The 15046-nt window shown below is 39.1% G+C and overlaps 1 protein-coding gene across 1 annotated transcript; it reads right to left on the bottom strand.

Moving 5' to 3' along the window:
• Window positions 1–236: 236 nt before the first annotated feature.
• FAM221A (family with sequence similarity 221 member A) lies at window positions 237–9375 on the bottom strand. The gene is made up of 7 exons (XM_058832769.1): window positions 9224–9375; window positions 7475–7648; window positions 6821–7011; window positions 4552–4758; window positions 3543–3653; window positions 2804–2892; window positions 237–1127 (listed from the first exon to the last, which is right to left on the bottom strand). Exons 1-7 carry the CDS (start codon window positions 9277–9279, stop codon window positions 1065–1067), a joined length of 891 nt encoding a protein of 296 aa, XP_058688752.1. The 5' UTR covers window positions 9280–9375; the 3' UTR covers window positions 237–1064.
• Window positions 9376–15046: the final 5671 nt, after the last annotated feature.

Genomic DNA, 15046 nt, shown 5'->3' with positions numbered 1-15046 from the left:
CACCTCTCGGTTCTCAAAGCAGAATCAGTTAACTCAGGCTCTGCTTTTGCCTCCTAAGCTGCACTCTCTGACAGTTTTTCTGTACCAAGTTCTTGCTGTGCTGCTTGGCAGAATTAAACCACCACATGCATTAAATTTTATATTTTCCTGTCCACTACCTTTAAATACAACGTATGTTGCCGCAGCTCTCCATATGGACAAAGAATACAAAAGCACATCTCCCTGAGGTGATTCAGTCTGTGTTGGATCAGACATGAGGAATCTCTTGGATAAATAAGTTTGGACCAAACAGCATACAATTATTGCTTTACATGCTATAAATAACACATCCATTTCCGCTTAAGGTTTTCAGAAGTTTAGTGTAATAATTGTTATGGACAGTAACAGACAAACAGAATTGGGAGAATAGTACCACCAGAGAAATCTGGGATAAAGTACACAAGCAAGATCCTTTCAAGTAGCTCATAAGCGTGGAAATGGGTTTGCAAGTGTACAAAATGTCATATTTAAAAATAAATAATTATATGATGGGAAGAACAGAGCCTACAGAAGTGTGAGAGAAGAAGGGTACAATTGAATTTTATGTCAAGGTGATGAAATCAACAAAAAGAGAAAAAATATTTAAAGAAAATATTAAAATGTCAATATTAAAAGAACAAACCTCACCACATAAAATCCATAACCAAGATGAGTTTAAAGGACTCCACAAATAAAGAAAATGTAACATAAAAGTCTAAAAATAAGACATATCTTTTCTTTGCCCTCCTACAACCTAATATTTAAATACGAGGTTATTCTCTCAGACCTTAAACCCTCAGACCGCAACTCTCTAAATATACTTCTTCATTCTCAAAGAAATATCTTTGTAACAGTTCTGGAGATTAGAAACACATTGATTAAAGAACCAATTTTATTACAATGAGATAATTAAAAATTCATTTCAGCAAAGGACCAAAACAATAAATGAATGAATGAATAAATATAGGTATGTGGGTAGGCATAGAGAAAAATATTCAATCCAATAATGAGCAATGTGCCAAATAATAAATATTTATTCATTAATCTCATGGCTTCTTTGATGGTACTGGATTCCTCTCTCCCCGTTTAGCAGCTTTCTCCATTTTCAGCTGTAACAAAAAAAGACACCAGCAGTGGTTCAAACATTGATTAGCAAATCGGCTAACAAGGAAATATTAAACTTCTACATCCAGTCACAGATTTACCAGGGTGATGCATGCAGTGGAGAAAGGTACACAACATTATTATCCCACCCCAGCAAGACAAAGGAGCGCTTCCATAGCACTGCAGCTCCTCCCCTTTTGAAACCAGGCTGCCTTATCTCTGATAATGGCAATCTAGGTATTTAAGTATCCCTCAAGGCCAGTGTGCCTCACAAATGCTCTCGGGTTTATCTCGATGTCAATGAAAGGTGGAGCAGTTTTATTGCAGATGGCTCACAGAGCCAGTTGGATGAACCAGCAGACACAAAACCACACAGGAATGGTGCTGAACCTTCTCCCTGCTGACCCACAAGGCCACGACTTCCTCCTGTAAGATTTTTTTCCTCTTGCAGCGTGGTAAAACTTATCAACACACACATTTCACTCTGTCATTTTGTAGTAAGACTATTAATCCAAACAAATGTATCTGTAGTTTTTAGAAGCTATAATTTTTCTCAAGTACTGTTACACTTGTGAATGAAATCATATTTACAACAATTATATAAAAGGGATGCAGAGACTTTTGCATCCCATCTAACACATATGCTGCTATTAAAAATGTAAGAAAAAAAGAATTAACATGCTTTTTCCTGTCATAAAATAGTATTTAAAGGAAACGAGACTCATTGGGATCTCTACAAATGAACACACTGCTAAGTAAATGTTGGTCTACACAAAAATGCATTTTAAAACACTTTTCCCCCTTTGGAGGCTTGAGGTTTTTATCTAAAATTCCTACTAACTTTTGCAAAGAAAATAAAATCTTGGGGGGGGGGGGGGAGGAAGAAATAGAGAAATTTGAATTTGATATTTTCTGTGAACCAATGTAATATTTGTAACATCTGTCCATATTTTGTGATGATTTTCAAAACAAAGAAAATTATTTTGAATTTTACAAAGCTAGAACAGCTTTCTCCTTAACAAGCATCTTATTTCAAGCCAGCAAGCAAAACAGTGAAACAGTTTAGATTTTAAAAGTATGTAACATTGCCTTACAAAAGAATTCATAAACAGTTGAGACATACTTCAGCTGAGATGGTGGAGCTAAGGGACTAATGTGAGGAAAGAATAGGTATTTAAACATGTGGATAACCTGTAACACAGGGTATTTAAATTAAAGACAGTGTGGTAGAGAAGGCACCTCTACGTGAGTGATACAGATTATCTAATAAAAACCAAATTTAGCCAAACTTACACAGAGTCATTAAAAAAAAAAAAAATATAAAATTTTATAAGTAAAGTAGCAAACACACGGTCCTAAATGTCACAAGGGAGTTTCTGTGACTCTGTATTGTTGTTTCTTTTTGCCACAGAGTAAAATGTTTTGGTTTTCTGTAATAGAGAGTTACCTCAATTAAAACCTGCCTGATTAAGGTAAATGCCATCCCACACACAACTGACCTCCGAAGTCCTGTAGTAGCTCATAACTATATTTTAAAATTTATGTTAAGAAGCTAGCTTTCTCAGGAATTGATAAGGAATTATATAATGCATTTACATGCCATTTAAATCATACATGTAAGGGTTTTAAACATCCTCTTGTGAAAGTGTATTTAAATTAAGAAATAAGTGTAGTAACTTGCCCGTTCTTGATAGCGTTTTTCAAAGTAAGCCATGTCATCAGCTTCTGATTGTTTTCCATGAGAACCTCGCCCTGTGCCTCTTGAACTACCTGAAAAACAAAACATAAGCAAAAAAGAAAACCCCTTTTTTATTAATGATACCTGCTATTTTAATAGTTATGCTTTACATTTGGCAAAACCCATTTAAAATGGCACCTCACCTTTATAGGCAAGTACAAAACCCAGCATTTGTGAACAAAGAGAAACCTTTTTAGTCTAGGTTTGCACCTAAATTGTCTTAAAGAAGGTCAACACTTATAGTAATTGCTAAATGTTTTGTACTAAATAAGGGACATAAAATAAGTGTAAGTGATCCATAATCCCATTTAGAAAAAGCTTTCTGGCAGAAGGCAGTTTCACAGGATTGTGCTGAATATGCACAACCCATTCAGAAATGACAAGTTTCTAAGAGAAATTAAGAATTTTAAAAACTGACCCAATGAATACATGACACCATTGATGGGAAACACTTAGAAACACTAAGAAAAAAACTAATTTAAGGTAAAAAAAAACATTGCAAGCAAAACCAGCAAGCACTAAGTTATTCAAAGATGTGAATTACATGAATGTTGTACTAACCACACAGCAAGGCTTCAATACTCCTTTCAATGCCTTGAGCATCCTTCAATTCATTAATAAAATCAATTAATTTTATATAAAATTCTTTTTGTATAACAATATTATCCTACTTATACATCACCTGCTATTTGTGGCATGGTTTGAGTGGAACTCGAAGGCCCCTGAAATGCTTTCAGAAATGGATGATCCATGCTAGTAATGGGGGCTTCTAAAAGTTCAGCAGAAGGAGCACCTATCAGAAAATAAGTTGAATGAAAACAATAATTAACTCTGGAAGATACAGTCCTAAAACATACCCTGGGGTCAAAACAAGGTTACAGATTCATATCTACAACTCTCAGCACAGACCCCATAAACTGGAGTTAACAAAAGCATTACAAGGATGGCTTCAAAAAGATTGAAAAGCTTTGTTTCTTCAATTACTACAGTAATGTTTTAGTTTCTAAACTTCAGACAAATCCAGGAATCCAGATCAGAATTTAAAAAATAAATTATGGGTATGTGGCAATAATAGATAAAATAAAAAATAATAATAAAAATTATAAAATTTAAATACATTTTAATTGAAATATTAAATAATAATAATAATTAATAAAAGTAAAAATAATAGATAAAACAATATAGATGAAACATGTGCATTATTAAATGACACAAAATCAAGGAGAAGAAAAATTATCAAGACCAACTGACGTATCCATTAAAAAGGTCTACCAATTACCTCTTTTTTTTATTCTGAACAGCTATTAACCTTTGAGTTTGGAAACAAAAATGCTGTAAATATATAACCAAGAAATACCTGGGCAGTACTAGGCTAAAGGACTAACATAAATAGAACATGGGAGTACCAGGTTACAGGAAGTATTAGAACTTACAGGTTCTCTCTAAAGGATATGCTGCATTTCAAGCAGAAGCAACTGGGCTGAACACCAGAATTGTTGAAAAATAGTTTTTTATCAGCTCACTACAGGGAGCAGGACAATGTGATCCCTTAACACCTGAGGACAGCTGTAAAGGAGCAGTCTTTCTGCAGCTCTACTCCTATTCATCCAATTTGCTTTCCAACTTTGAAACTCCACTTTTCAAAACCCAGGTGAAGAATTAAAATTTCATCTCAGATCAGCTGCACATACCTATTCCACTGTCATCAAGCCTCATGTAGCCTTCTGCTAGTGAACTAAAACCAGTCAGTCCTCCCATGGCAGCGTAAGGAACATCCTGCCCCACGGGCTTTCCCTGGGCTAAGCGCTCCTCTTTCGTTTCCACAACTGTTTCGTGAGCATATGCTGGCTGCCCACACGCGCAGGTAAAGCAGCTATGAAAGCCTGAACACTTGGAACCTGAGAAACAAATAAATGAGTGAGATGGTGATGGGATATAAGCATCCAGGTGTATGAAAAGTCTGTATGAAAGAGAAAGGATCACTCTTGGGATTAGATCATTAGTCAGAGGATCTTACTGAGCCAAGTTCCAAGTACCTCTGAGGATGGAGATTCCACCCCTCTGAGCAGCCTGGACCAATGCTGGATCAGAAATTTCTGATATCTGACTTTATTTCTTATGTTGCAACTTGTGTTCATTGCCTTTAACAAGATGCCCTTCCATCCACTTACAACAAATAAAAAGAAAAGATGTTCTGACACCGTGTAAAGCTGACAACCTGCCATCATTTTGGCATCATTCCCTCCAAAGGTGTTTAGCAGGGCTATATCAGTGTTGCAGGGCAAAGAAACTTTATATCATAACTTATTACACAAATTACAATTTAAATGTCTTTTAAAATTTGCAAAATTTTCTCAGTAGCAAATAGAGACTGTGGAATCAACAAAATGGGTTCTATACAGGAGTATCATTAGACTGACTTTCAGGGTTTTTTTAAGCTTACACAGCCACAGGATGTAATTGAAATAGTTATACAAATGTTAGATGACATTCAGAAAGAATTAAGTGACCTGTCTGCCCTACCTACAACTACAACTGTCATCAAAACCCCTCTAGAGCAATGATGTGACCAAGAAATTGAGGAAGTTATGTTGTAAATGTTTCATTATACAAATTGCCCTGTTTCCAGCTCACAGTTCGTTTTGTAGAGCACCATGAAAGATTTCTTTAAATCTTTTGTAATATGTTGATCACATTCTTGATAATATTAAAGGCTTTTTCATGTTATTTTGGGCACTCTTCAGTAACAGAACTCTGTGTTTGGACACAGAATATAGTATATGCAATATATACAGAGCAAAAAGCAGTTAAGTTTTTCAGTAATAACTTATCTGTCACATTAGATTTATCAACACTGGAGAAGACTAATGCCATTACATTAAAACAACAAGTCCAAAATAGAAGTAATTCTTGTAACTTCACTTTGAAATCTGTAAAGCCCTCAGAAGTGTCTGGTATTTCTTGAGAAATGCTAAGCAGAAAGCATTATATATATTAATATTGGAAACAGCCTGTTCTATGCATTCAGCCTGAATTATCCAGATAAACAACTTAAGATTTTCACATTACTTAGTGTAAATTCTGAAAGGCTGTCATATAGATATTTTTGGTTTATTCTGTGGGATAACAGCTGGGTTTTTTTGTTGTTGTTGTTGTTTACTGGGTTTTTTTGTTTACTGTTTTTTTCTGTACAAAATAAAGACATTCCATGAATTAAATTTAATAACAGTACAGAACTCCAGCAAAAAGAAAATCTTCATCTTACATAATTTGAGGTTTCCAACTAAAACATCCTCATGCATTATTTATTTCCTGTGGTTAATAATTGCTGTTGTTTCATAACATTCACCTCAAACAACTGTAGCAAAAAGATTCTTCTTAACCCATTCTTTAAGATCTTGCTGAAATTCCATTCCCATTTGAATTTCTGGACCCACAATCTCTATGGTCATGAGCCACTTTGTTACAGAGTGCTAGCAATAGAATTATTTGGGAACAGTATACTACTTCCTGCTGAGTTGAGAAAAGACATAAAAATATATTAATGTTATAGTCAACTAGGCAATAGAGGAACGGAGATCAACACTTCTCTGTCTCAAACTACCAAGTTCAGGTAGAAAAGGCACATGCATGCAGCTGGAAGTGACAAACTGCAAACAGGGTGCTTTCCTACTGTCTATCTCCAGGCATCTGTCTTCATAAGCACTTGATCAGCTATCTGAAGCATTCAGAGATTAAAACTCTTTACGCAACCCGGGGAAATGAAGGATGTTGTTCTAAACCCTCCTGTGCAAAAGGTGATGTCTTCCTTCCCACTTCTCATCCTTCCTCAAGGATGAAAACACACATTGGTGACTAGAGCAGCACACACCCAATACCCTGGGCAGAGCACAGCTCCCTCACATGCTGTTCCTGTTGAGTTTCCTGGCAAAGAGTGCTGCAAGCCCAGCAGTAACTTACAGGAGTTACAGGGAAACCCAGGTGCTGGGCTGTGCTGGTCAGCGAAGTGCTTGCAGCGGCAGCGGACGGGCTGGGTGCCGTTCAGGGGGACAAAGTGGTAGGACTGGCACAGGCAACCCTTCACTCTGCAAGGCACACAGATAGGGCGCTCTTTGGGAAGCACCTCATAGTCTGTTTTGTGTTGTTTATACCTAAAACAGGAAAAGCAATAACTTTTATTACTTTAGTATTAGCATTTATCAGAAAACTACTTGAAAGGCTTGCCATTTACCGCACAACTTTTATTTTGAAGCAGCTTTAATTGTATTATTTACTCTTAATTGTTAATTTGCAATTAAATATGTAATAGCAGGTGGTTTTGCATCTATTAGTTACATAAATATCACATATCCTTATGTCTCATTTTGAGAGCTCTACCAGAATCAATCTGATCTAAGTTAACTCATGCTTTGCAGCTGAATTTATTGAGACTACAAAATCATTTTGGTCTCAAAAATATATTGACATTTGAATTTACAAACAGTCCTTACTATTTAAAACATAATTTTCTCAACCCTTAAATCTTAAATAAACTTGCTTATGTGCTTCTGGGAATATTTCACATTTTTCTGATTTTTAAAAATAGCAGAGGGTAAAAGAAGGGAAGGTACCCACCGGTGAGTGCAAAAGCACAGTGTCTCTGGTCCCACAAGCTTACAGTCCATGCCAGCTGGTGATCTCCAGCTCACATACAACCTGTTCTGTAGCCGAGCTGGTAATACTTTTCTTTTGTACTCCTCATATTCCGCTGGTGTAAAGAGCTTCCCTCCATCATCATCACCTACAATTCTGTATGCATGGCATAAAAAAAGCCATAAGAAAATGAAGACAATAAAAGTAGGTTTCTGCAGATTTCTTTTTTTTAAATAATATATAACAGAACTTTTCCTGTAAATGCAAAACCAATCTTGTATTTAATATTACTCTTCTAATAGTTTAACAGAACTATAGCTGATTTTTAGATAATATTTTTTGAATAATGCTCTTTTAAAAAATTTGCTCTGATGGACTGGAAACCAGTTCTAAGAAAGAAGAAAAAAATCAATGCAGCAAACTCCCAGGGGTTCTTTTGGAAAAAAAAAAAAGTAATGAGCATCAAGGGTCATGTAACCAGTCAGCTCTGCCTCAGACTTCTTGACTGACCTCTGGCAAGTCACTTCACCCATCTACACCCAACTGTACTGCAAATTTGTATCAGGAGGTTAATCTGAGTATTCATCTGCAAGCAGGTAACCCCACTGCCATCAAAGTAACAAACAACACATCCAAGTTGCATTCTGATTTGCAAGAAGGCTATGCTAATTTCTGTAGCTGAAGTTGGTGGGAGCTGTATCACTCAATTCAGACAGGCCCATTTGTTTAAGCAATCACTGTGTTCAAGTTCAAGGTCATTGAGTAGCTGTAACTCTGGAGCAGCATCCAAAATCTGCATTCATGGAAACAACTAAGGACAATAAATAAAATATGTAAAATACAATTGAGACTTAACTGCAGCACTTACCTGTGCTGAAAGTGATTTCATTAGTGTCTGTAAATATTTCGGTTATTCTATTGGTTATGCTAAAACATGCTGAAAGAGTTACTCTGTCAAATATTCTGTGGATTTGTGCACTGCCAGCACTGTACAGCACCAGAATAACAAGCCAACACAACACTATCACTTGCATGTCAACCCAGCCAACACCCACTGAATCACTGCACATCTTACGTAAGAAACACCACTGTGCCTTCCTCTAGTGTTTTATTTAAGGTTTTCCTAAACTAAATTAAGATCTCATCTCAGCACAACGACTGCGTGTATATTTAGCCTTTCGAGAGGACCGCTGACAAGATTAGCGAAGACACGCATCAGTGTAGGGGATTTATACAATGCAAAACTTGGAACTTGTGATGCACAGAAGTCCGTGTGCTCTGAAAGAAAAGAAAGAGCAGTACGGCTGGCAGACCGCTATTTAATGGTCTGGATTGGGCGGGACCTTAAAGACCACCTAATTGCAGCGCCCCTGTCGTGGGCAGGGAAGGCACTGGTAGACCAGATGGCCTCCCACAGCACATCTCCTCTGCCGGGCGGGCCGGGATGCGAGGGACGATGCGTGACTCCACTGCTGACAGCCGAGGATTGCAACGCGTCCTCACCAGGGCGCTCCAGCCGCGGCACCTCCGACCGCGCCAGGGAGCGGCGGGCGCTGCGTGCGGCTCAGCGAAGCCGCCGCAGACCCCGAAGCGGCCAATTCAGCAGGGCCGGAGGCGAGCATCCCTCCCGGAGGAATCCCGGGCCGCGGGCCGGCTACAGGGGCTGCGACACGGCTGGAAACGCCCGTCCCCCGCCCCAGCGACCCCAGGGCGCCGCCCCTGCGCGCTCACCGCCGGTACTCCGCGTACTCCTGCAGGGCCCGCGCGTCCGCCCGCAGCCGCTCCATGCCCGCGGCAGCGCGCTGCCGGCCGGCCGGGCCCCGGCGCCGCCCGCGCACCGACAGCGCAGGCGGCAGTGCTCCGGCAGGCTCCGGGAGGCTCCGGGAGGCAGGCGGGGCAGAGGCGGGGGACAGCGGGGACAGGCGGGGGAGCGGGCGGCTCCGGGAGGTGTGCGCGGCCGCCGGGGCACGGCCAGCCCCGCGCCGGGCGCTGTCCCGGCCGCTCGTTACCGGGCGACGAGTCACACACCGGGGCGAGGCTTTATTCTAGTCTTTATTCTTCTCGGGCTTATTCTAGCTTGCGCAAAGCAGCGAACTAGGCGGTAGCCCACAAAAGGCTAAGTCATCAGAACTTTGCGCTATTTATTACATTTTACGAAGGCATCAGCGTTCATTGGCTACAAATTGCATAATTTTTCTATTAATTAGTACCTATTTGCTAGTCATACCTCTCACTTGTCATGCTAATTAGTACACAGGTACGGTTCTGCCCATTTGAGCCTGGGGTCTGTTTTGAGTACGTGGTCTCGATGACCCACAGATGGAATTACCTTTTCCCCCAGTTACTGCTCAGTTCTGCTGGCTTCAGTCATGGTGGCTCTCGTCCAAACAGTCCATTCATCTTGGAATTGTCTTCTCTTTTCCTTAAAACAAAAAATTAGCCGAGCATACAATGCAATTCTCAGTGCAATTGCTCAACCATAACTGTCCAGCTATGGCTACTGATGAACAACTAAAAAAATTGCAAAGTTTGATTCAGATCTTGAGGGGCTCGATATCAAGGACAGGACACGTGTGGTGTGCGCATGCTGTGGGAAGGCGGTCACCCCCTGTGCACCTTAGGATGGACATGCTCCCAGCAGCAGTGCCAGGGCATGGCCACACACACTCACCCACAAGTGCCACCCAGAAGGGCACCTATGGTCTTGGGTGCCACCAGCCACACAGCACAGCACCCAAGACCTTCCAGTGCCTGCTCTGTACCCACATTGCCCTCTGCTGCTGCTGCTGCTTCGACCACCACTTCTCTGGTGGGTAGGTGAGGGGTATTTTTGGTTGGTCACTGATTCTTCTTCCTTTACAAAATAAAATATGTGCTCCATTAGAAAATACCTTTTGCTCATAGTTCAGGACTACAGGAGGCCAACTTTGCGAAATTTTCTAATCAAAAATGGCTCTTAGACCAGCAACCTGCAGGTCCCAAGTCATCTCCATATGCTACAATCAATGTAACCACATTGGAACAATTCCTTCAATGTATTTTTAGTGAATCCACCACAGGCTGCTATCTGTGTAAATCGACTGCTTCCCCTTGATACAAACAGACTGGCCACAAAGTGACCAAATATGTGAAGAAAAAATATAGCACATTTTCCTTATCAGAGCTTTAGGAAATTGGTATTTAAATTTTGCTCTGCCTGCTGGCATAAGCTATGAGCCTTCAGACTGTCAAATTGAGATCAAAGAAGAAAGGTTTTTCCCACCCCATACAATGATACTACCCTGGAAATAAAAGATACAGCAATTCAGGAAAATCTCCACATAGTTTTGAACTGGGAAAGCCACCAGCAATGCAGCAGAAGGTGAAGAGGAATGTCAGTACCAAGGCAATGGTTTGCCAAAACATCCCCCAGAGAGAGATGAAACAACAGGAACACTCTCAGGTTCCCAGCAGTATCCAAATAAGGTGATGGGGCATATGGTCTGGGCATTTGTCCTGTGGCTATGCCACATGTATAAGGAATTCCAGCAGAGCAAACAGCACTGCCACACTGACACATTCTGTCACACTGAGATCTGAACACGAACAGGTCACCCTCAAAGGCAGGAAAGAGATGGGAGCAAGTCCTCACTGCAGTCAGTACATCTTCAAGTAACCTAGTGGAAGAAAATAAAATCACAGAAAAAAATGCAGGATTGTCTGGGAAAAGTCAGGGAGGAGAAAATTCCTCCTCTGACCAAAACTTTGAAAAAAAAAAACAAATGGGGGAAAGGGGATCTTGAAACCAAGATTAGAAGCTCTGCGGACAGAGAGTTTGAATATACTGAGGAAGACACTGCTCCACAGGAGCTGCACAAAACTGAAGATCTCTCAGATACCTCATCTGTATGCACATTTTGCTGGTGCCAGGGATCCCAGCACTGCCAATAAAGGGGGGAGGTGTGGGGAAGAGGAAGAGCTCTGGCAAGCCTGGTTCACACAGAATGAGCAGATCTCCTGTGTCATGGGTTGATGTGCCTCATCTGTGCAAGATCTTTGTTAAAAACAGACCCCTGAAATACAAGTTTGGGTCTAGAGAGAAGAGCCAGGTTTCTTAATTAGGCAGCTTTCAGTGAGGGATACAAACGTTAGTCTGTACGTCACTCATGTCAGTGTTTATGCATGAACAGCCAGTGAGAACTTATTGAGAGTAGGAAATCAAGTCATTTTTTTGTGAGGCATCTGTCCTATGAACTACTTCCCATTAAAAAAATTGGGGATTTTTTTCCCTGGATTTGACTACAGCAAGTGCTTTGCAATACATATAGTGCCCAGTTTATTAGCACCCAGGGCTAATAAGATCCCTCCACCTCAAGATCTGCTTGTATCCAAATCTGGATCAATAGACTTACTTGGGAATATATATAAAAAGATACTTTGCAACTCAGAAATTGAGTTCTTAGCTAATAAAGGTATCTCAAACACTCCCTTTTTACTGTCATAGCATGAGTATTAGAATACATTTTGAATTTAGAAAACCCATTCCTGTCTCTTATCCCTTCTAAGAGATTGCTAATAAACATCCAAAATAAAATTCATTAAAGACTGCTCAAAACAATTTTTTTTTTTTGTAAACTACCAAATAATTTTGAATAGTGGGGAATAAAAAAAAGAGAAGGCTTTCTGCTACCGTAAAGAAACTATGACACAAGGTAAGTAAAAGGAACAGGAATCCAGATGGCATGTTTTACCTCCTGTAGTTGTGATGTAGCATACGGATACTGCTGGCCCAAGATCTCTGAACACATCAAAGTGGGTTGAACATATGGACACATACTTACAGTACAGCTCTTTGAGACCTAAGGTGCTGCCTACACATCAAAGGCAACAGCTTAATGCTTCACAGGGTGTTGACAGTCTCCCTCAACACCCTCTGTTAACAATAAAATGTGTGACCCTTTAAATTTTTTAAAACACTTACAAGTTTGACAAGTGCTTAAAATTATTCTTAGTGAAACATCTATAAATTGAGGATAGCCACTTCCCTAATGCAAAAACAATTAATTTAGGAAAAACCTGGTTTTATATTTTAGACCTCAAGCCATCATTTTGAAGCAGTAGTCAGTCATTGTATTTCTATGGATCTGGTCAATGACTATCTGATTAGCTCTTCTGAAAATGAGAAGAATTTAAGTGGCATAAAGCATAACAGAAGCATTTTCTGCCTAATTGTTTCCTCCCTCCACATGTGTTACCAATATCCCAATACACTTAAATGCAAGTACCATTTTATAAACTTCTAACCATGACCATGTACTATGCTACAATAAAAATTAGTTTGTGTATTATTAAACCTAATTTACAGTATTTAAAAATGTTAACATGTTTTTCTTCAGCTTTGCTATCAGAGAATCAGAACCCAATTAGACACCAACTGACAAAATAAGTTGATGAATGCCACAGGGACTATGGAAGCTCATGTGCAAGCAAGGATCAATTAATAATGAAAGGTTTTTGCTGGAGGTACTGACAAACACAGTTGGGAAACTTGTAGTAATTAAGATCACTTAGAGATAATTCAGCAGCACGTGATGCCACTGGTACTTAAGAGATGTGACTCCATGAATGTATGCTGTTGAGTAGAGGCAATAGCAGTTGTTGGTTGTTGTAAAGTTGTTTATTGCATGAATACATCAGTCTCGAAGGTAAAGAGTTCAGAGTATTAAAAGTCTGTGCTAAAAACTTTCTGGCATAGAGTCCTGATGTTCCAAGCAGCAGCAGCAGCTTCTTTTCTCCTTCTTTCTTCATGCGGGTTTTTTTCACCCCAATACAGGGAGATTTTATTCATAAATCATCCAATCAGCTAAAAACACGATTCTAACACATTCTTCCTACACCAAACTGAGTTTAATTCTAATGTGCGAAAGTAGCGTCAGTTGTTACCCAAAATCTATGTATATAGTTTTATCTGTTGATGCAAAAAGTTCTACCCCATGACACTGTTCTATCTAGAAACGCAAGCAATGTTCTAGTATGTTTTTGTTATGTCTGGAGCTAAGTTTGTTTTGTAAAAGGTAACACTACTAAACTTTAAACTAGGCTTCAGGGCTTATTACTAGCTAACACAGTCTCTTAAGGCACTTAAGATATATTTCTACTTACTTAAAACTAAAACTTACACTCCTTCTTCATGTCTGTGGCTTAATATATTTCAGTTTCTCTAAGGCTCCAATTCAATCCCTGCATTCCTTTCTCTCTCTGAGGGACTCAGAGAGGCTTCTATTTCATGCATTCCAACAGTATGTAATGTTAATTTTTTTTAAAATTTGGCTTCATTTTAATAACCTAAAGGATATTTTCAAATGCCTATGTATGTCATTCCTTCTTTCTTCAAACTGAAATCAGTGAAATACCCATTCAGTACCAGTCTTTTCCACATGAAAAACAGCAGAAGTCTAATTCACTTTTTTGGCTGCTACAAAGGAAAGTCCCCCATTTCACTCTTGACTTTGAAGATGGCATGCTATCAGATACAGTAAACTGAACCCCAAAGACAGCAGACTCCTTGTTTTGTAAAGTACAAAATTATGAAAGAGCACAATCATTAGGTAAGGAGGCTCATATTTGGATTAATTGTTAATTGACATTATATATCACCTTTCAAAATACACCTATTTTACATAAGAATGTTTTAGACATTCAGCTCATTCCATTAGTCAGTGTATTTTTAGGAATTAAAAGGTTTTCAAGAAAACGTAATAAACAGGGATGTTTAATTTTATGCAATCATTTCTCTAAATAACTTCTTGATAGAAGTTCCCAATTTTACTCTGCTTCTGCATTCCCATGAACAAAGGCTAATAAATACCCCCAGAACATGTACCTGCACAGGAGGTGCTTGGTTGCTAAAGCAACTTGCACACATCACAAACATGACACTGTTTGGAAACCTCTGCATTAGCAAATACTTTTAATTAGAATTCAGATCTATCTAGTGAGCTTCTTAAAATGACTGTGTTATTGAAAACCCAGGATTTAGAAGTTACTTGGAAAAGCAGACAACTGTGCAATATGTGATGCATAATACTGGGTGCCAAGGATACTGATGTTTCACCACACTAAGCACAAGAATCTGTATACCCTGGGCTATGTTTCTGTATTTTTAAAATTATTTCATTTAAAACATATCAGTAAACTTCTGTGACCTTAACAGTGCATAGGCAGCTTGTTAAGAGTTGTCTCAGAGGAGTGTCTGTCCATCTGTCCATACATTTATCCCAAAAGTTCTTTAATGTGGAACCACTCAGCACTTCTATTTCACATACCATTGTGAAAAAATGCTTGGATATCTTCATTATGTTAAGATTACTATGCAGAGATTCAAAACTATTTATTTAGATGAAAAAAGCAACCAAAAGGATGAGAGGAAAAAAAGACAGTTTCCCCAAGTCTTTGCCTGCCAGGTATTTAGTTGTAGAACTCAAGGGCTTGTACTGAGACCTCTGCTGTTTCTTTCTATTTAGACAGCAATCAATATATACTCTTCTCTTTTTATTTTTCTTCATTAGAACTTTT

This window comes from Poecile atricapillus, chromosome 2, assembly GCF_030490865.1.
Source record: "Poecile atricapillus isolate bPoeAtr1 chromosome 2, bPoeAtr1.hap1, whole genome shotgun sequence".
Taxonomy (NCBI): domain Eukaryota; kingdom Metazoa; phylum Chordata; class Aves; order Passeriformes; family Paridae; genus Poecile; species Poecile atricapillus.
Note: the sequence above shows the minus strand (reverse complement) of the source record. Positions and strands in the feature narration are given on the sequence as shown.

Bases quoted from the DNA above. Each gene is read 5' to 3' on its own strand.
- FAM221A (XM_058832769.1), bottom strand. From the start codon at position 9,279: ATGGAGCGGCTGCGGGCGGACGCGCGGGCCCTGCAGGAGTACGCGGAG. The intron at 7,012-7,474 runs GTGGGTACCTTC...TTCCTGTTTTAG, and splicing joins CTGTGCTTTTGCACTCACCG to GTATAAACAACACAAAACAG. The intron at 3,654-4,551 runs GTATGTGCAGCT...ATTTTCTGATAG, and splicing joins GCTTGATGACAGTGGAATAG to GTGCTCCTTCTGCTGAACTT.